Consider the following 24,625-nt stretch of genomic DNA (forward strand, 5'->3'; position numbering starts at 1 on the left):
ACTCTGACCTGGCCTATAAGGCCCTACATGATCTGAGCCCTTTCTGCTCCACTGACCACCTTGCCTCTGGCTTTCCTCTGCTCCCTTCTCACTTTCCAGTCATGTGGCTAGGCCCTCTTTCTATTTCTTGAATGTGGCAAGGTTTTCCCTGCCTCAGGGCCTTTGCACTGGTTGGTTCCCAGCCAAGTTCTTCCCCCATCTCCTCCTGGCTAACTCCTACTCATCCTTAGGTCAAATGCTTCTTTCTCAGAGAGGTTGCTCTGGTCTCTCAAATTAAACAAGACCTGTCCTGCTTTAGTGAGATTTATATATAATGGAAGGAACAAATGAAAAGACAAACAAGCAAGCACATAAATAAGCTTACTAACCACTGTGATAAGTGCCCAAAACGGAAAACTACATCACAGTGCCTTGAGAGAAACTAATAGGAGGGGGCCTCCTTTGTCCTTGCATCCCTGCGGCTAGTTCTATGCTGCTCAGTGCTTGGTGAGTGCTGCTCAACAGGAGTTTGCTGAATGAACCAAGCAGCAAACCATGCAAAGATCGCCCTCACATGCTTGGCTCAACCTCCTCGGTAGGCTTCTGGCCTTAAGGAACATCACCCTTGGCTCTGCTTCAAGGGCGATCTTTCCACTCGCTGCTCCACTCCAACACGCTTTCCACCGCTCAGGCACCACGCCTCCGCGTGATCCCTAGTTACAGATGGGCAGCCCGGGCCGTCTACACTACAACCCCCACAGTGCCCCGCGGGCAGGCGCCACATGATTGGTTGAGCCTCTAGCGGCGGCCAATAGGACGTGGCTTTGTTGGCTTGTGCCGCCCCTGCCCGAGTCCCGGGAAGCGCGGGTCGCATAGGGAGCCGCAACCCGGCGTTTGGCCGGTTGCTCTGGAGCCGGGTTGTGCGGCCACCTGCCTGCTCGCCTCCTGCCATGGGGAGCACCGAGAGCAGCGAGGCCCGCAGGGTGTCCTTCGGAATGGACGAGGAGGAGCGGGTCCGGGTGCTGCAGGGCATCCGGGTGAGCGGGCCGCCGGCGGGCGCGACGAGCGAGCGCGGCCTGGGCCGGGTGGGCGTGGAGGGCGCGGGCCGGCCTGAGGGGAGGTTCGGGCCCGAGAGCGGACGGGCGCGCCTCGCTCATTGAGCCCTTCCAACGCCCGGGTGGCGAGCGTCTCTCCCTCCGCCGTGTACGTGAGGGACCTGAGGCTCGGGGGATGCCCAGGGTCCGCCATCCTGGAGTGGCGGTCTTCAGGCTTCACTACCCTGGCATCGGGGGAGAAAGAGTTGAGAACGGGAGAGGTGGGGAGGCCGCATTCCAGCTCCTGTTGACTCGTTGTAGAACTGAGTATGTTGCCCTGCACCCCAGTGCACGCGGCTTGTTCTGTATACATGAGATGCTTCCAGTCCTGGACAACGCAACAGCCTCTTAACTGAGGCTCTCCTCTTCTCAACACCGCAGCCAAAGGAGCAGTTAAAAAGTTGTGAACCAGATCATATACCCTTCCCCTTGCTAAAAACCCTCCAGTGGATGCCTAGCGCATTTAAGATGAAGAGGAACCACATTACCTTGTTTTACAAGGCTGGTGCTGCTGCCCTGTGTGACCACATCTCACACCAATTCCCTCCCTCCCACCTCCCATCTGTTCACTAGCCTCACGACTGCAAGATGTTGGTTTGCTCCAAGCACAGGACCTCCCTCTGCATTTGCTGTTTTCCCTTACCTAGCTTTTCTTAGATGTGGCTCTTGTTAACAGTTTGAGTATCATCTGAGTATCTTTCGGTGACCACTCAATCTAAAGTAGCTTCCCACCCCCACTGTAACACATTTTTTTTTTTCATAGTAGACATCACCATTAGAAACTTCTATTGATAATTTACTTGCTTATTGTGTTTCCCACCACAATGTAAGCTCCTTGAGACTAAGGCTCTTGTCTGATTCAAGACTCTATCCCCAGAACCTAGAAGAAGAATAAAAGCAGCTCACATTTGAGTGCTTAGTGTGGACCGTGGGTTCCACTGAATCCTTTACAGGCAACCTCTCATTTACTTTTCAACAGCCCCGTGAGAGAGGTAGATTGCTATTTGCCCATTTTGTAGAGTAAGGACAAGTTAGACACTGAGAGGTGTCTATCCAAGGTCACCTAGGTACCAAGTGGGAGAGCTGGGATTGAAGTAGGCCAACTCCAGGGCCTGTTCATTGAATGCTGCACCTCATACACTTGTGCATGGCACATGGTGGTTTGTAAATGATTGTTGAGTGGTTAAATGGATAAACCCAGTGAAACAGCGGCCAAGTTGAAATAAAATGCACAAAACTGAGTGTAGGTGAATTAGTTAATTAGGGAGTAGATCAGAAAAAGACATCAGGAGGTCTGACTTCTAGGCAGATGCTCATTAGCTGGGTGGCCTTGAGCGAACAACTTATCTTTTGAGTCTCAATGACCACATTTCTAAAAAAAATTGGGGGAGGGTGTAATAAGCCTAGGATAAGATGAAGATGAGTGTGGAAGTGTTCAGAAATGGTAGCGTTTTGTGGTGGCCTCTATTCTTAGTCTAGCATAGTACTTAGCCCATTTGGTGCTTGCTTGATGTTATCTAGTCTTGACCTGGCTTGAGGGAAGACAAAATGGGGAGAAGATGGCTCATGTTTGAAGGTTGAGAGCAGGAGCCTGAATGGAATTTAGAAAAGCACCCTTGGCTCTGTTTGGGTGCTCTTTCACCTTTGTCACCTGGTATCCAGTATTTGGGAATGTTGGAAAGTTAGGTCAGTCAGGGTCTTCTACGGTTCAAGGGAGTCCTTTGAAGATGAGTTCCTCTAAGTTGACAGAAGATCATCATTTTGGGGGGTATATCAGACTAGTATATTTTATTTCTAGTTCCCTTAACAATTTTGCAAAGTATAAGCTCTCTTTAAAGATGGAGAGTCAGGCTTAGAGCTGTTAAAGAATTTGGCCAGGGTGTTAACCTACCTGAGTGACTGATGGGATTTTAGCCCAGATCTTTTGGGTGCAAGAAACAGCCTTTTCTCTCTACTCCAAGCTCCCTCCTGCAGTGATAAGCAAAGCAGCCTAAAAATTGTGTGTCAAAGCTTCTATCTGTTCTGACAAGGTACTGGGACCCCACTTACTTCTCCCAGAGACTGTTGAAACTAGAGGGAGCTTTGGTGACTCTGAATGCTGGGCAAACTCTTCAGAGAGAATGACTTGCCCAGAGGCACACAGTGGGGTGCATGGCCCCATACTATAAGAGCCCCTTCTTTCTTTCCTTCCTTTCTCCCTCCCTCCCCCCTTCTGTCCTTCCTTCCTTCCACTTGTGTGCCTGGTTTGGGAGAGGGAGATTTGAGAAAGAGGGTGATAGCAATAAAGTGTTTTGGTGTAGGGGCTTTTTCTACTAGCAGAGTTACTTGAGGGTTGAGGAGTACACCTTGTTCTTAAGCTGGCAAGCAAAAATCAGTGGAGAATATCATTGGATGAACCAAGTGAGAAGTTACTTTAGTAGAAGGTAGATGCCAAAGAAGGCTATATGCTCCAGGTCCTTCAGAGAAAGTTAAATATTCTTTTTTTTTTTTTTAAAGATTTTATTTATCCATTTCAGAGAGAGAGAATGAGAGAGAGCACATGAGAGGGGGGAGGGGCAGAGGGAGAAGCAGACTCCCTGGCGAGCAGGGAGCCCGATGCAGGACTCGATCCTGAGACTCCAGGATCATGACCTGAGCCGAAGGCAGTCGCTTAACCAACTGAGCCACCCAGGCGCCCGAAAGTTAAATATTCTTAAAGCCCACTCCTATTTAATCTCCAGGCCCTGATCTTGGAAAGTGCTCTAGTTCCCTTAAGATTCAATGCTAGGGCCTTGCTACTTTGCACACTTATTTGCATAAATTTACATATTGAGTTCAAGCCCTAATTCCATGGAAGGTAAAAGAAATTTAATTAATGCAAAACACTGCAATTATATTCAACTCCAGTTTTCAGAGCAAGCATGTGTGAAATACATAAAGATTTCATTTTATCCAGTATATTTAACCTCATCCTCCAATGAAAGAAGGCACACACATGGCAGTAATGTCCTGTGTGTGCCCACTTTTCCTCTTCTCTGCCTCATGGAAACAGCCATACTTGGTAATTCAGATGAAGTTGGTTGCTTTTCAACATGTAGGCTCACTGTTCTCCAGCCTTTTCCCCTTCCAACTACTCAGCTGCCTGCCATTCTTCCCAAGTCACCTGGCCTGCTGCATGATACCTGTGTCCCCAGGCTCATTACACTCTCAGGGCTACATCACATTTACCATTATTCATTGCTTCCGTGAGGCAAATCTGGACCACTGCCGACGGGAGGACCAAGGAGGATGTAGTAAGATGCACAAGAAAGTCCCCAAACATGCCATTGCCAGAGAGGCCATATGCCTGAGCACTGCACCTGTAGCCACAATTTATCATCCAGCACCTCAGTAAATGCTTCCTGTGAATGGGTGACTTGCCAGGCGCTGGGCCTGGCCTTGCAGAGAATATAAGGGACGAAGCACAAGGTCCTTGCCCTCATGGACACTTCAGCCCAATAGCAGGAACGGACCAAAAGAAAGAAAAAAGAGGGAAACAAAAACTGCAAGTGTCGTGAGGGAAACGAAAGTGTGCAAAGTAACGGGGCTCCCTGCTTGAGGTGGGATGCCACCCTGAGGAGCGGACACTGAAGACGCGCCCAGGCCGGCCCTGAGAAGCCTGTGCTGTGTTTTCTGAGCACTAGCTCAGACTCTCCCCTTGCCTACCTTGTGAGCTGTTCACCCCATCTCAGACATGACACATGTTCTAGAAGGTGAAGTAACCCAAGGTCACAGCTAGTTAGTGGTAGCGCTGGAGGCTCAGACATGCCAGCTCCACAGGCCACGTGTGTAGCAGCCACACAGGGGTTGGGATGTTGAAGAAAGTTGGCCAGGCGTTGAGCCTAGACAGGTGATGGGCCCTGAACGCCAGGGAGGGCTGTCTACAGGTTTCGTTGGAGGCAACATTGCAGGTCTATAATCAGGAGTGGTGCTTCGGAAAGGTTTTACCTGATGATGGTGGTTTTTCTTTTCTTTTTTTAAAATAGCATTTTTGAGATGTCTTTTTACGTGTAAAGTTCACCCATTTGAATGATTTTTAGCACATTTATGGAGTTGAGCAACTGTCACCACAATCAGATTTTAGAAGATTTATTCACAAGGCCTAAAAAGATCCTTTGTGCCTATTTGCAGTCACTCCCCACTCCCACACCCAGCCCCAGGTAACCACTAATCCTTCTGTTGCTATGCATTTGGTTTTTCTGGACATTACTTATAAATGCACTCACACATCTTTTACGTCTGGCTTCTTTCACTTAGCATAATGTTTTTGGTGTTGGCTTGTTGATGTAGCAGTACTTTGCTCCTTTTTATTGCCTGGCTGTACTTTGCATTTGTTTACCCAGTCACTAGTTGATAGACATTTGAACTGTTCCCAGTTCTTCACTGTTATGAATAATGTTGCTGTGAACATTTGTATACAAGCTTTTGTGTGTGTGTGTGTGTGTGTACATATATTTTTCTTCTTCGTAGAATTGCTGGATCATTCTGTTTATGAATTTGGTGAGTTTGTTAGGTTTAACTTTTTAAGAAAGTTGTTAGGTTTAACTTTTTAAGAAACTGTCAAACTGTTTTCTAACGTGGCTCAACCATTTTACATTCCCACTGGCAATAGATGAGAGTTCAATTTTCTCCATATCCTCACCAACACTTGTTACTGTTTATCTTTTTGATTATAGCCATCCTAGTGGGTGTGATATGGTATTTCATTGTGGTTTGAATTTACATTTGAAATTACATTTCCCAAGTATCTAATGTTGAACATCTTTTCATGGGCTTATTTGCCATCCATATATTTTCTTTGGTGAAATGTGTATTGAGATCTTTGCCCACTTTTCCTAGGGTTGTCTTTTTATTATTGAGTTACAAGATTTCTTTATGCTGGATACAAGTCCTTTATCATATTACACATTGCAAATATTTCTCCCAAAGTATGGCTTGTCTTTTCATTTTCTTAATTGGTGTCTTTGAAGTGCAAACAGTTGTAATTTTGATGAAGTTTAATTTATCAGTTGTTTTCTTTTATTAATTGTGCTTTTGATGTCATATCTCAGAAATCTTTGCCTAACCCAACATTATGGATATTTTCTCCTGGATTTTTTCCAAGAGCTTTATAGTTTTGGCCTTTTTTTTTTTTTTTTAAGATTTTATTTATTTGCGAGAGAGAGAATGAGAGACAGAGAGCATGAGAGGGAGGAGGGTCAGACGGAGAAGCAGACTCGTGCTGAGCAGGGAGCCCGATGTGGGACTCGATCCTGGGACTCCAGGATCATGACCTGAGCCAAAGGCAGTCGCTTAACCAACTGAGCCACCCAGGCGCACTATAGTTTTGGCTTTTGTATTTAGTTCTGTGATCCATTTTGAGTTAATTTTTATATATGTTATGAGGTAAGACTTTAAAACGGGTTGACAAAGTTTTTCTGTAAATGACCAGTTGGTAAGTACTTTCTACTTTGCTGACCAAAAGCACCAATCATCACTGCTACTCAACTCTGCCATTGTAGCCAGTCAGTATGTAAACAAATGGGTGTGGCTATGTTCTAATAAAACTTTATTTATAACGTCAAGCATTGGGTTAGATTTGGCTCAAGCACTAGAGTTTACTGAGCCCTGATCTAAATTAATCTTTTTTTTTGCATGAAATATCTAAATTTTTCAAACTTCATTTGTTGAAAAGACTACCCATTTCCCACTTTGGGACCTTTGTGAATATCAATTGGCCACAAACATAAGGGTTTATTTCTGGACTCTGAGTTCTGTTGAGAGTTCCATTGATGTATATGCTATAATATGTCCATGCTAGTACAACACTGTCTTCAAAATTGGGAAATATAAAGATGCTAGTTTGTTCGTTTGTTTGTTTTTTAAGATTGTTTTGGCTGTTCTGAGTGCTTTGCATTTCCATACACATTTTAGGATCAGTTGGCAACTTCTGTAAAAAAACAGCCTATTGGGATTTTGACGGGGTTTGTGTTGAATCTGTAGATTACTTTGGGGAGAATTGCCATTTTAGCAATATGGAGTCCTCTGATCTATGAATATGAAATCTCTATTTATTTAGATCTTTAAAAATTTTTTCAGCAACGTTTTATACTTTCAGTGAATAAGTCTTACATTTCTTTTCTTAAATTTATTTCCAAGTACTTTATTTTTTGATGCTATTATGAATGTAATTGTTTTCTTAATTTTTGGATTCTTCATTGCTAGTATGTAGAAATACAATTGATTTTTGTATATTGATCCTGTATCCTGCAACCTTGCTGAACTCATTTATTCAAGTAGTTTTTTTCTGTGGGTTCCTTATGATTTTATATAGGTAGGATCATGCTGACTGTAAATAAGGAAAATTTTAACTTCTTCCTTTCTAGTCTGGATGCCCCCCCCCCTTTTTTTTTTTCATTTTCTTCCTTTATTGCATTGGCTAGAATCTTCAGTACAGTATTGAATAGAAGTGGTGACAGTGAATGCCCTTGCCTTGCTCCTGGACTTAGAAAACATTATCTTCCACCATTAAGTATGTTAGCTGTAGGTTTTTCATAGTTGCCTTTTATAAGATTGATGATTTTATCTTTTAATATTCTCAGTTACCTCTTCCTCTCTGTTATTACATCCTGTTTTTAGTTTGTAGGCTCTTGGAGTACAAAGACTGTTTTATTTATTTCAGTGTCTGGCTCATTAATATGTGCATGTTGGACTGCATGCTTGCATTAATGAACTGATGATCCTTTTTTTAGCCAAGCTGGCGATCTTTGGCAGCTGCACCTGAGAATTTTACTCTTCTGCTTGTTTTACTTCCAAGTTTTAATACAAACTTGTTCCATTTGTATGCAGCAAACTTCCTTTTCACCTTGGTATTGCCCAGTGGTATGCTTCTTGAGTCTCAGCATGAATGTTGATGCTCCCTATCATACTGTTTTACATTATATCCTTCATGGGGCACCTGGATGGCTCAGTTTGTTGGGCGTCTGACTCAATTTTCGATCAGGTCATGATCTCATGGGTTGTGGGACAGAGCCCCACCTTGGGCTCTGCACTCGGCGTGGAGTCTGCTTGAAAGAGTCTCTCCCTTTGCCGCCCCTCCCCCCCACATATGTGCACGGGCTCTCTCTCTCTCTCTCTCACTCTCAAATAAATAAATCTTTGTATTATGTCCTTCATCTTAGTTGACTGCTTAGAGGCAGCGGTTAACAAAGGGTCTCAGAAAGACCTGGCCTTGGGGCGCGTGGGTGGCTCAGTCAGTTAAGCATCTGTCTTCAGCTCAGGTCATGATCCCTTGATCCTGGGATTGAGCCCCACACTGGGCTCCGTGCTCCACGGGGAGCCTGCTTCTCCTTCTCCCTCTGCCTGCCGCTCACCCTGCTTGTGCTCTCTCTCTCTCTGTCAAATGAATAAATAAATAAATATATATATAAATAAATAAATCTCTAAAAAAGAAAAAGAAAAGAAAGACCTAGCCTTGAGCTCTGACACTCCAAGTAGTAAGTCTCTCTCCTTATATGCAAGATGGACCTGTTTAGCATAGGTGCCTTGAAGGGGTTGGATCACAAGTCCTCTCCAGACTTCCCCAGCTTTCACACTCTATCTGGCTGACCATTTGGAGGAATGTAGTTAATGGGGCCACAATAGGAAATGCCAGCTTGGAAAGTCAGGAGATGGATGGCCAAGTTCCATATACACTTTTCTGTGAATGGCGTGTGGAGCTGGATGTCAAGTCCAGCAAGCATTGCTGGTCCACATTGCGTGCCAGTCCCTGGGCTAGATGCTTGCCCAGGTGTTATTCTTTTTCATGCTTCCAAAACCTTACATCTGATACATGGTGAGGTATCAGAAAATAAAGTAGAGCCAATTCTGCAGGGAAGCAGAGCACTTTAAGTTTCTCTACCTTTCCTCCTTCAGCTGCCGAGGAGTAGAGGATCATCTTAAAGACAGATGAAGACTCAGGTACCTGCATGAAGACATTTCCTTAGTGTCCTCCAATTACCTGGCTCAGGGGTTACCAAATTCACTGTGTTCGAGGACAGTAAAGGGCTGGGCGTACAACCACGCTATACTTTAGGGGCAGATTTAGCAACTTCTGAGGGTTTTTTGAATATTTTCAATTTTCTCTTAATAGTACTGTAGTGTAACCAGTAATGACATTTAAATAGTATAAGAGTTAAGGTGATTTCTACCTTCCCTTCTTTCTGACTTTTGACTATAACCCATGTATGTATAAGATGAAATTCCAACCTAATAATACTCCCTAACTGTGTCACAGTATGGTGTTGAAGATCTTTCTCTGTAAAAGTAAAATCTATAAAGTCATGTAAATATAAGGATAGTTGTTAACTCTAACTCTGACTAAGTTCATCCTGGGTCAGTTCCCTCATTTGGGAGGTAAAGATGCTGCACTGGAAGCATCTTTGATCCTTCAGGTCTCCAGTCTACCTTTTCCACCTCTTGGTGGGGGGTCACTGCACGCTCTTCTGCAGCAGCTCTGGTTTCCAGATCAAACCTGCCGGCTCTGCTGTTTCTCTGCAGCTGGTAGAGGCTTCACAATGTTTCCTAGTTGAACCCTCTTTCCCTTCTGCACCCTGGCCCTGGCTATTCTCTTTCATCCTCATTCCTGAGCTGTTGACTTTGGATTCTAAATATCTAATCCAGAGCTGTTCCATTGCACATCCCATGGGTGCATGTAATTCACTACATCCACTGGAACTCACCTGCATCCTCCCTCTGCTTCCCTCAGAATCACTTGTGTTTCTTATGCTACAGATGGCCCCAGCCAGCCAGTCCCTCAGCCAGAAAACTGGGTCCTGCATTACTTTTTTTCTCTACATTTAATGACAGATCTTGCGTTTTCCCTTCTAGCCATTTCTCTGTTTTTGCCTCTCTTTATCCCTGCTAACTCTTTATCTTTTTCCGGTCCATTCCGTCTTCCTTTGATCATCTGATAAATTGGTCTTTTTCCCAGTATACTTGCCTCCCACAAATCTATACCTCCTGGTGCTAACAGGGTCATTAAAAAAACCAAACAAACACAAAAACATAAATTTTACTTTTGAATAGGCTTCAGGCAAATGGTATTACAATTCAGGCAGTTCCAAAAGAAGCACGTAGGGAAAAAGTTCACCTCCCTTCCCTCTTGTTTCATCTGTCTTGCCCTCTGCAGCAGTCACCCTTACCAGCTGGCCGTGTCAGTGATCGCGCAGGGTTAACGCTCATTACGCCACTCCCTTAGGTCGAAGGCAGATGCTGGGGCCTAGCCCTCGGCACCCTCTGTGTGCTGGTGCTGCTTGCTGCCTTTTGTCGCACGTGTTGGCTGGGAGGACAGGGGCTCCTGCTGGATTCTGAGCTGCTTTATGCTTCGCTGCCTGCGATTCTGTTCTCCTTTGTCCGCTGTCTCTTCTCTCCCTGTGACTGGCTAAATGCCTTGTCATCCTCAGGACCTTTCAGGTGTTACCTTCTGAAAGGCACCATCTTTGATGTCCCTCCGTCACCCTGGGTTGTCCCTGTCCTGGGTCTTGCAGACTTTGTGCTCACCTCCTGTACCTACCGTGTGGGCAGAGGTGATCTCTTCCTTGCTTCCTCCCTTACTGCCCTGTGAGCAGGAGTCACATCTTTTTTCTTTCCTTCCTCAGTACTTAGCCTGGAGCCAGTTTCTCTTACCCCAAACCGTGGGTCCAGAAACTTTGTGGTATTAATTGATTTGAATTGATTGCCAACATTTAGAACTTGGAGGCTTTACATCAATTCAATTTTTAGCTCTTTGGGGGAAAAAAATTGAAAGTCTGGTCTACATTCCCATATGGTGGTCTTTCCCAGAGGTGTGAGGTAGTTGCCCTCTCTGGGGGGCATATACTCTTATCAGGGTCCCCACCACGTTGTCCTTGCACTGTTTTATTTTTTTTTTCCCCTGCCAGGCCCATTCTGTTAATTTCGTCACTTGCTTGACGCCTGTGGACATTTGTGTTTGCCACGCTCGGTGTAGGAGGTCTCCAAGGGCTCTTCTTGTTCTGACATTCTGGGATTTAAATCTGTGGTAAGCAGCCGGTGGATCTAATTTGAGCTCATAGAAAACTGAAAGACTAGTGAACGAAATCTCCAAGGCAACAGCCTGAGGCAAGGAGAGGAATCTTTTCAGAACCATAAGATTGGGCAGTGCCTCTATGGGGTTTGGGGTGTCCAGGACCAGGAGCCACCGACTCCTGCAAGCTTGTTCTTTTGGAAACTGCCCCAGGTGCTCAGCCTCACTGGAGAAACCCTAGGCCCAGCTTGGAAAGGGTAGTGAGCTGCAATTTATCTCCTGGCACCCAGCAGATCCTCAGACAGTGTTGCCCCGAATGGCCTTGGCCCCGGCTGTGCAGGCCTAGCTGCTGCCGACTCACCACAGAACCTCGGACAAGCTGCTTCTCTGCACCGCACCTTCTCCATTCTTACTTGAGGAGGATGCCTCCCCTCCTGCCCAGAAGTGAGCTGGGGCTGTGAACTCATTTGGTGAACATCCGAGCATTTGCTAATACGAAGAGTAATGCTTAGGAAGCTGCCTCCACTTTGCCACTTCTCACGTGTGTCTAGATGAGTAACATGTGAAGACTAAAAAAGTGCTAATTTTCATATTGACATTCTCCTAATTTAAGTAGGCTGTCTGTTTTATGGGTACATAGTACACCCCCTCCCACCCTCTCCCTGGGGGCTCAGTAAAGCATCATCACTGGGGGGGAATGTGACTTGCAAATATTTTAATTTTTCTTGAATTGGCCATTCTGAGAACAGGGTTGCTTGCCACGTCACAGTGGCTCTGTATTCCTGCCTTACTTGTGCAGGTATCACCGTTAGGGGCCCAGGGTCGGGATCCATGTCTTGGCCTGGGCACTGAAGACTTCCTATGATGACCTTGGGCGAGTTGTCTCACCTCCCTGACTCCAGTTTCTTCATCTGTAAAATGGGAATGCGTTTAGCCCGGGGCCTGGCATGGGAACTGGCTCAGTGGATGTTAGGTAGGTTGTTTCTATCATTATCTCTTAACAGGAGCTCCTGTCCCCATTCCTACGTCTGAGTTCCTCCGCCCCAGCTGTGAGCTTTGTTGCCCTGTTCTGGAGGAGGGGGACATGACATCCGCTCTGTGGTCTGCCCCGCGGCACTCTGATGCCAGGGATTCCGTAATTTCTTTCTCTACAGGCAACCTCTTGCAGCGTCCTATGTAGTGTGTTTACTTGCCTGGGGAACAGAGCTGCCTGAATGGATTTAGAATGTCACACACGGGCTTACAGAGCGGTGCTCCGCTCAGCGATGGTGCCTCCCTCCCCCACTGAGCCAGGCCTGGGCCTTGCTGTCATCTTTCCCTCGTTTTTCCTTTAAGACTTCTTGCAAAATGCATCTTATTTTTAAACGCCAAATGTTCATAATTTCTCATGAATCCTTTCAGGCTTTTTCCAAGCCTCCATATATACAAGCACACTCTTTCCCTTTTTATAGCACAAATGAGAACATAGTGCATATACCACTTGGTAAATTGGTTTTTTCACTTGCCCTGTGCATTCATTCAGATGCCAGATCTCTAGTTACTTCACTTGCGTCGAGTCTTTTGCAACGACCCCCCACCCCGACTTGTGCAGAGATGACACTTTCTAGCCCTCTCGCTCCTGATGTGCCCTGTTTGTGGCAGCGACCCTGCCTCCAGCCCTTTGTGACCTCAGCCCCTCTTGCTGCTTTGCCAGGCTATTCTGTGTGAAGAGGAGATCGTGACCGAGGCCCTGCTTAGAAAGCGCCAGTGGCTCCCAGTTGACTGCAGAAAAAATTCCATTCTCCTTATCTTGTCCTTCAAGGCCTTCACCGGGTAGAGCCTGTGAGCCCTGCACGTCTTCCTTCCTTCATGGACCTGCACTCGGTCGGGCTGAACCTCAGACTTCTTCCTCTGTGCCTTCTGTGCGCTCTTCCTCTCTGGAACACCCCTCAACTCCTACCCGTTCTGTGGTCATTTGTTCAGGCCCATCTCAGGCTGTCTCCCTTCCAGCTGACACTTAGGTGCCTTCTGGAGAGCTGGGTATGCTAGCTCAGCTTCTCTCACCTGACGGCTTAGCAGCTCATATTCTCGGGGCCTTTCACCTTACCCCCCTGTCTGACCATAAGCTCTTTGAGTACAAGGTTCTTGGCTTATATCCTACGTACTCCATTGTAGTAGCTCGGTGTTATGGACCTGGGCCTTTAATAAGAATTTCTTTAGTTAATGTGTTTAACAAATATTTGAGCATCTCCAGTGTCCGGGCACTTTCTAGGCCCTGAAGATACAGCAAGGGCAAAGCAGAATCCCACGGAGCTTGTGTTCCGGTGGGAGTGATGACAAGTAGGTGGTCACATGTGTATTCTATCCCGTGGCTAACAACCAGTGCTTTGAGAGAAATGAGGCCGAGGAAGGGAGAGAAGGCGTGGTGGCGGGGTCATGACCTCAGACAGGGTTGGCAGGGACAGGCAGGAAGTGCCTTTTGTGGCCGGGCCTGTTTGTGACTGGCTGGTGTGCCCTGGTGTCTCTTAGCCAATCCTGGCTCCTCCGCCCTTCATTGCTTTGGCGGTAGTTGGCCCTTCTTGGGGGGCCCTCCTGCCCGTGAGTGCTGCTCAGCAAGTTCCTCCTTCCCTGCTCTTGTCAGGGTCAGCATCCCTTTGCCCCCACAGCTCACTGGCACGGAGGTTCAGGAGTCGGGCAGCCTGCTGTGCACTGGGGCTTGCACCCTGGGAGCTCTGGGACTGGCGGGGGCGAGTGCTGTAACCTTTTTGTGTCTTGGCTTCCTCAACTGGAAAGCAGGCTTTATACTGTGAGGATTAAGGAGGTGGTTTGTGCAGAGTGCTGACTACCTGTCACAGTTAGTATTAGTAGAGGGCATTACAACCTGTAGCTATTGTGACTCTGATCTGCTCTGATATATTGGGGCAGTGGGACAGTGCTCACTCCTATCATCGTTCTTCCATCGAGAATGGGGAATACCCATGTGTGTTTTGTGAGGCAGCACTCTGCTCCCCAGCCTTCTAGTTGTGAGGTGGCCACGTGACTTACAGCCCCGTGTGATTTGATAAAGAATCCTCTTGCCCCCTCTTTGGGAACTTGCCTATACATTCAATGCTTTCGGGTGAGGGAAGCGTTTTGGTTGCCATCATGGAGTGGCTCAGTAGGAAGTGGGGCCTGGGTTCCCAGCCGTGTTTGTTACCATGGAAGTGTTGAATACTCCAAGCACGTGTGCCTTCGATTGAGGCCTGACTTGGGCTGTCTGCGGCCTTGCCACCCACTGCCACAGTGCTGGTGGAGGGTGGTGGGCTGGAGCTGGGGGGAGGTTGTCCCTGGAGACTTGGGGAGGCATCAGGCGCATGTGCCATGGTAGAGGTGGGATAAGGCCCCCTCCTCAGAGTCCTGACGTCACTCGAGGCTGAGGGCGGGTGCAGGTTTGATCCACCAGTTGTCAGAGCCGGAGGGTGCTTTAAAAAGAATCTGCCCAATTTAATTTTGTGCAGATTATGGTGCAGATTATGGAAGAGGAGGGAAGAAACCTGCTCAAGATCACAAAGCTGCACGTGTAACACTTAGAACAGCACTCAGTTTATAGTACATGGCAGCTGTTAACTATCATTACTGTTACTGATTAGTTCATGCATTTTGCACACTCAGTATGTGCCTTGTATGGGTGATAATTATTATTTGTATACTGCTTTGCCATTTCCCATAATAGCTAATATTGGTTGTTGACTTGGTGCCGACTGCTTTGTGTAGATTGCTGCATTTAATCCTCGCCATAGCCCCACAGTCTGGACCATTAATTATTTCCATCTCACAGATGAAGAAACTGATTTACAGATAAGAAGTCCCCTGCCCAAGGTGACATAGTTAGCAAGCAGCTGAGTTGGGATTCAAACCCAGGCCTGTCTGACCCCAAAGCACTGAACTCCTGAGCCGTACGATGTAGTCAGTCCAGCCTCAAGGGGCCCCCATTATGTAGGTGAGAGACATGCTCAGAGAAGCCAGAGAATTGGGTCCAGGCCACGCAGCAGAGCACAGGTAGTGCTCCTCTTTCCCTGCACTGCTCTGGATGTGGCCCTCTGTCTCCTGACCACACAGGATCCCGTCTGGCCATCTCTCATAGCATAGTGACCAGTGGGCCTCTGGCACCGAGCCCCCAGACCCGTCTGGCTCTGGAGGCCCCATTCTGGTTCCGTTGGTACAGGGAGCATTGCCCAGATGGTGTTTATTCTCGCATGACTACTGTGTGTATATGTATATTTGTTGATTAAAATATTACTTGCTGTATTTTGTAGCAACATTAAAAAATATTACAAATCTCCTACTGCCAACAAGAAGCTTGCCAATGTTTTCCTTAACCCCTCACTCACCAAGTGGTGTGGTTCAGTTGATGCCCCCCGAGGCTGGGCTGAGGAAATCGGAGCCTGTGACTTACCTGTGTAGAACCCCACCAAAACTTCCTTGGTCCTTGGATCAAATTTGGGCTTTTTACATCAGTCTGCTAGGGTTTGTGGTCTTGCCTTTCCCTGCCTCCTTGGCCTGGTCATCTGGTCCCATTTTCCTTCTCACACACTGGCCTTCTGTCAGGCACTTGGATGTGCCAGACTCAGTTCTTCTCAGAGGCTTTGCACTTACTCGGGCCTCTGCTTGGCACTAGATCATTTTCTCTGGGATCTCAACATGTCGGCATGGTCAGGGCCTCCTCATTCGGGGCTGGAGTATTAATATTAGTGTCCTCCCCTCTAAGGGACCTTCCCCAATGCCTGTGGCTTCCTGCACCGCCTCCCATGCCCCTGTCACTGCAATGCTGTGTTTTATTCTTTCCTAGCACTTGTCACCGAACGTGCTTCACTGATCTTTAAGACACATGTTTTAATATCTCTGGAACAGGATATCACATAATGGGCGGAATATTAATTTCATTTGTGTTTTTTGTCTTTCTTCAGGTTATATGAAAATAACAGTGTGATTTACAATTGATGGTGTCTTAGGCTGGATGAAATAGGATTTGTGAAATTATTTACTTATTTATTGTCTCCTACTTCCCCCGAGAATGTAAGCTCCATGAAACAGGGACCATGTCTCTTTCACTGCTGTTTTGTTGTTTCTTTTCACTCATGGTTTCTAGAATATTGCTATCACACAATGGATACTTAATAAGCAGATACTTGATGAAGGAAAGTGGGTTGTCGTTCTGGTGCCATTGGCCAGGCTGCTTCCTCTGGTCCCCGTGTGGCTGCACTACTGTGGTCTTCTCTCTATATGCAGTGCATGCTCTTCCTGGTCACGTGGCCCTTTTCCACAGTGAGGATTGGGGCATTACCAGCCATGGCTGCCTCTTTCATGCATATCACACATGTCATTGGTTCTTCACCCGCACCCATATGGATTCTAGGACCACCCAGTGCTCTCTTCCCTCAGGACACATGCCCTGCACCCTCTCTCCGTCAGAGGACTAGTACATCTCACCGAGTCCACTTGCAGATGGAGAGAGGAGGGAGCGATGCCCTGTGGTGTGCTGGTGAAAGCTTAACCAGATTTCTGCCCAAGAAAGGGCCCTTACATGTAGTATTTGCCAATTTCTGTGGTGGAAATACTCCCCATCATGGCCAATTTGAGGCTACTGTCATGAAGTCAACCAGCTTGCAAAATTGCTGAGAATTTAAAAATCAGTTCTTCTGAGCTGGCTCCAGCACACCATTGGGACACCCAAATCTTCTTTTCCTGTGGCCTGAGTTCATTGTTGAGTGCCGGCTCCATGTCCCCACCTGCCTGGAAGAGCATTCCACTTCAGCCATGCTGTCGCCCTACATCCAACCTGGTGTCCCACCTTGGCCCTCTGTGTGGCAAATTTGAGCAAGAAATGGGCACGCTGTGCTGTGGAGCTGTCCCTCCGCTTTCCAATACACTGACTCATTTCAGGTCTTAGTTGCTGCGACCATAATGAAGGAGGGAGCCAACGGGCTCGTAGGGGCTCTTTCGCTGTTCTCATCTGAGATTTTATATCTACATTCCATCTCATTTGCTGCTCTTTCAAAATAGTCTCTTCTTGATTTCCCTTTTCCTGGCATTCTCAAGTTGTCCCACTAACTACAGATCAGAACTCCTTGTTCTTTTTTTTTTGAAGATTTTATTTATTTATTCGACAGAGAGAGAGACAGCGAGAGGGAACACAAGCAGGGGGAGTGGGAGAGGGAGAAGCAGGCTTCCCTCGGAGCAGGGAGCCCGATGCGGGGCTCGATCCCAGGACCCTGAGAAGGCAGATGCTTAACCAACTGAGCCAGTCAGATGTCCCACGGATCTCCTTGTTCTTAACTCTGCACTCTGTTCCTTACTGAGGCAGCACCAGGCAAAGCCTCTCATTCCATGCCACCACCGCTGCTGCTGGTGCTGCAGGCCCCTGTCACTTCATGACCAAGGTCCCACTGTAGCATTGCTGAGAACACAGCCTGTGTTCTTTCCTGGCTCCGAAACTTTCAGCAATGCCCTGCAATTGTTGGAGCCCTTCTGCCTGACTTTGAAGCTTCTCTCAGCACCGGCTTCATCCAAATCCACCTTTACAAACCATACCTTCCAAAATGAACTTAGGGCTGCAGGCACCCTGCTCTCTGACTGTCCGTGCCCCTTTTCTCTGTGCTCCACCTTGTACCAAGACACCCCCTGTCTCCCAATACCCCATAGCATCTGTTGAATCCTGCTCCCACCCTCAGGAACCCACACACCTTTCATGGGATACCCTGCTTTTGCTGAGTGACATCCTGTCTGGACTGCTCATTTTTGTCTTTGGTTCTCTCTTTTTATTTGTAGCTATTTTGTTGAGATATGATTCACATACCATACAACTCACCCATTTAAAGCATATAAGTCAGTGGGTTTTAGAATTTTCACAGGTACGTGTAACTATCATCACAATCATTTTTAGAACATTTTCACCAAGCCCAAGGCAACCACTAACCTGCTTTTTGTCTTTAGAAGTTTGCCTATTATGGACGTTTTGAGTAAGTGGAATTGTATAACGTGTTGCCTTTTGCATCTGGCTTATTTCCCTTAGCATAATGGTTTCAGGTTCGTGTATTTGGTAGTATGTATTAGTACTTTGTTCTTTTTTACAGCCAAGTAGTGTTCTGTTGTGTAGATAGACCACATTTTACTTACCTATTCATTTGATGAACATTTGGGTTCTTCCCACTTTTTGGCTATTATGGATAATGCTGATAAGAGCATTCATGTACAAATTTTTGTGTGGATATATTCATTTCTCTTGAGTAGATACCTGGGAGTGGAATTGCTGGATCAAATGGTAACTCTCTGCTTAATGTTTTGAGGAACTTCCAGACTGTTTCCTACAGTGGCGGTGGAACTGTATATTGCCATCAGCAATGTATGAGGGCTTTGATTTCTCCGTATCCTTGCCAACATTTGTTATTATCTGACTTTTGATTATAGCCTTCCTGGTGGGTACGAAGTGCTATCTATCTCATTGTGGTTTGAATTTGCATTTCTCTTATGAGTAGTGATATTGAGCAACTTTTCATTTGCGTATTGGCCATTTGTATATCTTTCTTGGAGAAATATCTGTTCAGATATTTTTTTGCTCATTTTTAAAATTGGGTCTTTTTCTTTGTATTATTGAGTTGTGGGAATTCTTCATATCCCTTGTCACATGTATGATTTGCAAATATTTTCTCCCGTTTTGTAGGTTGCCTTTTCACTTGCTTTATTGTGTCTTTTGGTACATAAAACTTTTTTTTTTAAAGATTTTATTTATTTATTTGACAGAGACACAGCGAGAGCAGGAACACAAGCAGGGGGAGTGGGAGAGGGAGAAGCAGGCTCCCCGCTGAGCATGAAGCCCGATGCGGGACTCGATCCCAGGACCCTGGAATCGTGACCTGAGCCAAAGGCAGACGCTTAACGACTGAGCCACTAAGGCACCCAAAACTTTTTACTTTTGATGGAAGTCCAAAATATCTAATTTTCTTTGGTTGCTTGTGCTTTTGATGTCATATCTACAAATCCACTGCTAAAGCCAAGGTCATAAACACTTACGTCTATATTTTCTTTTATTTACCCTTATATTGTTTTAGCTCCTACATTTAGGTCTCTGATCCATTTTTGGTTATTTTGTATAGTGTGAGGTAGCTGTTCAACTTCCTTCTTTTGCATATCGAAATCCAGCTGTACCAACATCATTTGTTGAAGAGAATAAATGAGTGTTCTTTCCCCCATTAAATTGTCTTGGCTCCTTGTCAAGCAATTGAATGTAGATATATATATTTCTGGATTCCCGATTCTCTTCCACTGCTGCATATGCTTGGTCTTCTCTTGTCCTATATCATTAATTAGCTATTTGATTTGTATTTATTTGAAATACTAGAGGGACTCAGTTGTTATTATTATAATCTTTTGTTGCTAAAAAATGTTCATGGTAAACAGTTACAACACAGAAATGCCCAAAGTGAAAGTCCTGTCCCAGCTGCCCCTGGACCCCACTTGCAGGACATAACCGTCATGTTTCCTTTGTAGCTTTATAGATGTTCACTTCTGACCAGATATGTGTATTTGTGTATATGCATATATGTGAAAATTCAAATGCACGGCCACATTTGTGAATGTATACTTGCGCTTACTGACATATTTATATCTGTATGTCTGCATTTCTACAATTGCATATCTCTTTTTACAAAACTGAGCTATACAAAGGGTTCTATGACTTTAAACATCAGGAGGCTATCCCATACACCCTTCCATGTCAGTTGTACATGTTTTACCTCATTCTTTCTTAATGTCTCCATCATATTTCATAGACAGTATACACCATCATTTCTTCAACCAGTTCCTTATTTATGTTTTTCCCCTATTCCATTTCTGCTATGTACATGTGGGAGCACTTTTCTCGGCTGGGTACCTGGAAGTGGAGTTGCTGATCATGGCTTTTGTCTTAAAGTCATTTTTAACGGTTTCCCCTCAACTGTGCTTTATGATGCCTTGCACTTACTAGGTACTTAATAAATATTTACTGAAGTGAACTCTTAAGGGTTTTTACTCTGGATTTATCCCTAGCTTGCCATTTCATTTCAGTAAGCTGTTTTATGACACCCTCATGCCTATTTCACTTCCCCTGAAATGAATGAAAATGTTGGTTATCCAGTCTTCATTAGGGGGAACTGTGGTGGAATGAGTCAAGCAGTGTTGTGATGTCTACTCTGTGTGTGGTGCTGGGGTTATACAGAGAGGAGTGGAAGGTCACCCCAGCCTTTGAGGTGTTTGCAGATCTTTAGGATGAGGCAGATAGGACATATGGTACTTCCCTAAGAGCACACATGTGTTATGATGGGAGTGAAAAGGAAGGGGAGGATTGATGCTTGCTTTGGGTGCTGTCAGGGAAGGTCCCATGGACGAGGGACACTGAGATGCCCTCAAAGGAAGGGGAAGCTTTGGACTGGTGGAGATGTCCTGGGGCTGGACAGCTGCTGGTGGTTCTCGGCCAAGGAGCAGCATAAAGGATGCAGAGGAGGTGAGGAAAGTGATTCCATGGAGTGCAGGGTGTGTGCGGGGAGCAGTAGGAAACTGCTGGAGAGCCAACAGGGGACCTGCTGTGGTCAGCCTGGAATCCAGACAGGTCTTTGGCACTAATCTGCTAGGCGTTGGGCCACCTTGAAAAGTTTTTGAATAGAATTATATTATTGAAGTTGGTCTGGAGGAAGTGGTTTGCTCAGTCATCCGGGGGGATGGATAAAGGGGCATCTTCATTTGTAGAGGTTTCTGTGATATAACTTTTTCCCTCTCCCTCTCTTCCCATCCCTCAATTCTTCCCTTAGCTGTCTGAAAATGTGGTTAACCGCATGAAGGATTCCAGCCAGTCTTGCCAAGCAGGCCAGCCTGCTTCCCCTCCTGCCCCTCCACCTTCGACATTTGGCACCTCTAAAGGCCCAGAGAAAGGTATGGTGGTTTGCAGGGATTCTGTGGAGGGCGGGAGTGGGGTGTGAAAGGAATGACAAACAGCCTTCCTGTCAGAACAGATTTGACAGCTAATGTGGCTCCTGTTTGTTTCTGGGTGATGTAAGCAACTCCTTTCTGATAACTGCTTTTCAGGAGAGTGTGGCTTTCATGCGTGACAGATGCTGTCTGCTCTGATGAAAGCAGCACATTTAGTCAGAGTGCCTGTGACTGGGGCTAGACTGGTTTCCCTCACTGTTTCAGTTTCTCCATATGTAACAAATGAGGCGAAAGGGCTTGGTAACTCAGGGAAGAAGTTGCTGTTAAGGATCCCTAAGAGACGCATTGTCATTACTGTTCAGTATGGTTCAAAGAGTGATAGGGATTTATGTGAATTGGGCCAGCTTAAGGGAATTGAGTTGATGACTTGACCGTTGACCTCAGTACCTAGAACCAAGCACTCACGTCAAGTGGTCCTGATCTGGCTCCTGGGACGGTTCGCCCTGGGCTTCTAGCAAGACCTGCCACCCCGTACCTTTTAGGGATTCCTCTTCCGGTGCCCACACCGGGCTCAGAGCTCATTTGTTCCCTCCTCTGCGGGGTCCATGACAAATTAAGAAATTTGTGCTTTTCTCCAAACAATGACTTTCAGCAAACACAAAGGAATGAAACAATTTAAAAAGGGATATAAGGTACAGAAATATTAAGATATTATAAATAAATTTGGACAGTCTTTGGGGCAGCTGCTACTGTATTCAATAAATACCTCTTTATGAGAATCTGGGTCTTATCGATCACCTGCAACTGTCTTTTCTGCCAATCTTCCTTATTAGGTTGTAAAACTGTAGAAGATATCCCCTCCACTCAGTGTTTACTGACCACTGGCCAGGGATCAGGACAAGTAACGCGTGCTGGTGCATGGCGTTGTGTAGACAGGGATGCCCCCCCTTGTGGCACACACGGCTCTAGTTAAGGAGCCAGATGTATAACCCTGTAGGTTACATGTATCGTGATGAGGCAACACTAGAAGCATGCCCATGGCTAGGGTAGCACAGAGGAGTGACTCGTTATTTTAGGGAGGAGCTTCAAGGGGAGATGATGTTTAAACTGGATTTTGAAAGATAGAGCAATGGTAGATGGGCATTCAGGCACGGTAAGCAGCGTAAGTATAGTCCCAGAGGTGTGGCGCAGCCTGGCCTGTGTGGGGCCCTGGAAGTGATTTGCTGTCTCTGGAGTACAAAGTACAAGGAAAGGGGAGCACTTGGGGCAGTGCTCAGGGGCCAGGTTACAGACCTCTGCACAGAGGCAAGAGAGCTCTGCCTGCATCCTTAACGGCTGGGGGCTCTAGCCAGGGCTGCTACCAGCTTGCCTTTCTGTATTGTCTGCCTCAGGGCTTCCCGAGCATTAGAGCAAATTGGTACCAGGTTTGGACCCATCCTGAGATCTTTTTGAATATCTCTCAGTGAGGGGGCAGATGAGACTCCTGAAACTCACAAGACGCTCTTGTCCTTTAAAAATGGGGTGGCGGGGCGCCTGGGTGGCTCAGTTGTTAAGCGTCTGCCTTCGGCTCAGGTCATGATCCCAGGGTCCTGGGATTGAGCCCCACATCGGGCTCCCTGCTCCGCGGGAGGCCTGCTTCTCCCTCTCCCACTCCCCCTGCTTGTGATCCTGCTCTCACTGTGTCTCTCTCTGTCAAATAAATAAATAAAATCTTTAAAAATAAATAAATAAATAAACAAACAAACAAACAAACAAACAAATAAATAAAAATGGGGTGGCTCCCCACGATATCTCTAGCAACTGACAGGAGCGGTGGGGGGTGGGAGGTTGAAGAGGGCTCTAACTTAACCCAGTACTTGAATAAACTGGATTAACTGGTGAGAGGGAGAAAGCGATGAAGTAAGCAAAGAAGGCCAAAATCTAACATGCACACATCAGCTTCAGCTTCAGAAGATGAAAGAAGCACTGGTCTCAGTTTTGGTAAGTTTCAGCAGTTTAAGGAGCAAGAATGGTGGTTCATTTGTCATTTGGTTTTAGTTATAACAAAGTATTTTGCTGTTTAAATGATTGTGAGTTTGAGTTTCTGAATGCTGAAGAATGGTCAGCATAAATGGGCTATCTTGAAGTTGACTAATTTTAAGATATTTTTACTTTTAAAATCAGTGTTTGCTTTCATTTTAGTGGTGGAACAAGATTAGAAAAAGAAGTTAAAATTAAATCCTTATGTCATACCATACCTCAAAATAAATGTCAGAGGAAAGAAAAGATTTAAATATATGAATTGAAGCCATAAGAGTACAATGATAGTACATATAAGTACAATAAGTAGACCTTCTAAGCACTCCATCAGCTCCATCAAGAAACCCTAAATTAAGAAGAAAAGTGGGAAATGTAACTCTAAGGAATTAGGCAATTCAGAAAAAAATAAATGAAGAATGAATGATAAACTAGGGAAATGTAACATGACAGAGTATTAACAGTCCTAACATAGAGAGTTCTTAGAGCTCTTTGACAACTCAGTAGAAAATGTGTACAAATGGTTGTAAACATTTGATGAGATTCTCCATTTTGCTTATAGTGAAGGACACACATTAATGAGTGCTCCCGAGGGGCAGGGAAGTGGGCAGGCTCCTACACACAAGGTGGGAATGTGGTTTAGTGCCACATTCTCTGCCACAGGTAGATATATTATTTTCCTAGTTATGAAAAAAAAAGTTGTATGAAAAGCAAAAGTAAATATGGTAAATTATATCTCAATAAAGCTGTTGTAAGTAAACAAATAAGAACAGAGGGCATATGTCAGAGTAAAAACTGGGCAGTGGTTTACTGTTTTTTATTCCCATTTGAGAACGTGACATGCTACCCAGGAGCACTTAGGTGTGCCCACCTCATCAGGTGGGACCGCTGTGCCCATCCTTCTGTGAGAGGTAGTCTGAAAGCGTGAAACATAGGATGATTACTTTTGGAAGTGCCTCCCTGAAGGGTTGAGTGCTGGAGCCTCTGAGTACAACGTGCTTTAAAAGGTCTTGGCAGTGGAATGGCAAATCCTCACATGTTGTCTCACAAAGCCGGGTTCTTCTACAGTATTTTTGTGCAGTCCTAGATGCTGCTGCTTTAGAAACCTGTGATGGAGGGGGAGGACATTTGGCCAAGGCCACAGAAAAGTGTTGAGCTTTGGCTGAAAGATGGTTCAGGAAGGGTGAAGGCTGTGGAGGAGAGGGGAGTAGCAAAACCTTCAGTGTCACCCAGGTGGTGGAGAGACAAGTGGACTGTGTTTGCTCGGGAATCACCAAGTTAATGGCCATCAAAAGGTAGCCCTGTAACAACTAAAGAGCCCATTAAGATTAGAGGTGATGAAGGTCAAGTGATAGGTAAAATGTCATTAATTTGAGGCATTTGCCACATTCAGGGTTAGAAATCTGTAGAATGGGCTCCTAAGGGAAACATTTAAGGAGCTCCCACTGCCAAAACAGAGACCTTGGAGGCTGTCCTTTGAGCATGAAGCAGAGCAGTGGGTTCCTGCAGCCCTTCTGGGCCTGTGTTTGGGAGATGACCTAGAATCCAAGTAGCTGTAGAGTGAGGAGTGATGGATAGGGAACACTGCACTCAAGTA

At 45.9% G+C, this 24,625-nt stretch overlaps 1 protein-coding gene across 2 annotated transcripts in view; it reads left to right on the forward strand.

Moving 5' to 3' along the window:
• The first annotated feature begins 836 nt into the window (after nt 1-836).
• CHCHD6 (coiled-coil-helix-coiled-coil-helix domain containing 6) overlaps nt 837-24,625 on the forward strand; it is a 251,039-nt gene continuing 227,250 nt past the window's right edge. For both annotated transcript variants that reach the window (XM_045904194.3, XM_054504540.2), the window contains exons 1-2: nt 837-1,016; nt 20,895-21,015. In XM_045904194.3, coding sequence (XP_045760150.1) covers nt 930-1,016; nt 20,895-21,015 — 208 coding nt within the window. In that variant the 5' untranslated portion in view covers nt 837-929. The remainder of the gene's footprint in view (nt 1,017-20,894; nt 21,016-24,625) is intronic.

This window comes from Mirounga angustirostris, unplaced genomic scaffold, assembly GCF_029215605.1.
Source record: "Mirounga angustirostris isolate CCGP_5_RB_7025 unplaced genomic scaffold, mMirAng1.0.hap1 SCAF_1, whole genome shotgun sequence".
Lineage (NCBI taxonomy): Eukaryota > Metazoa > Chordata > Mammalia > Carnivora > Phocidae > Mirounga > Mirounga angustirostris.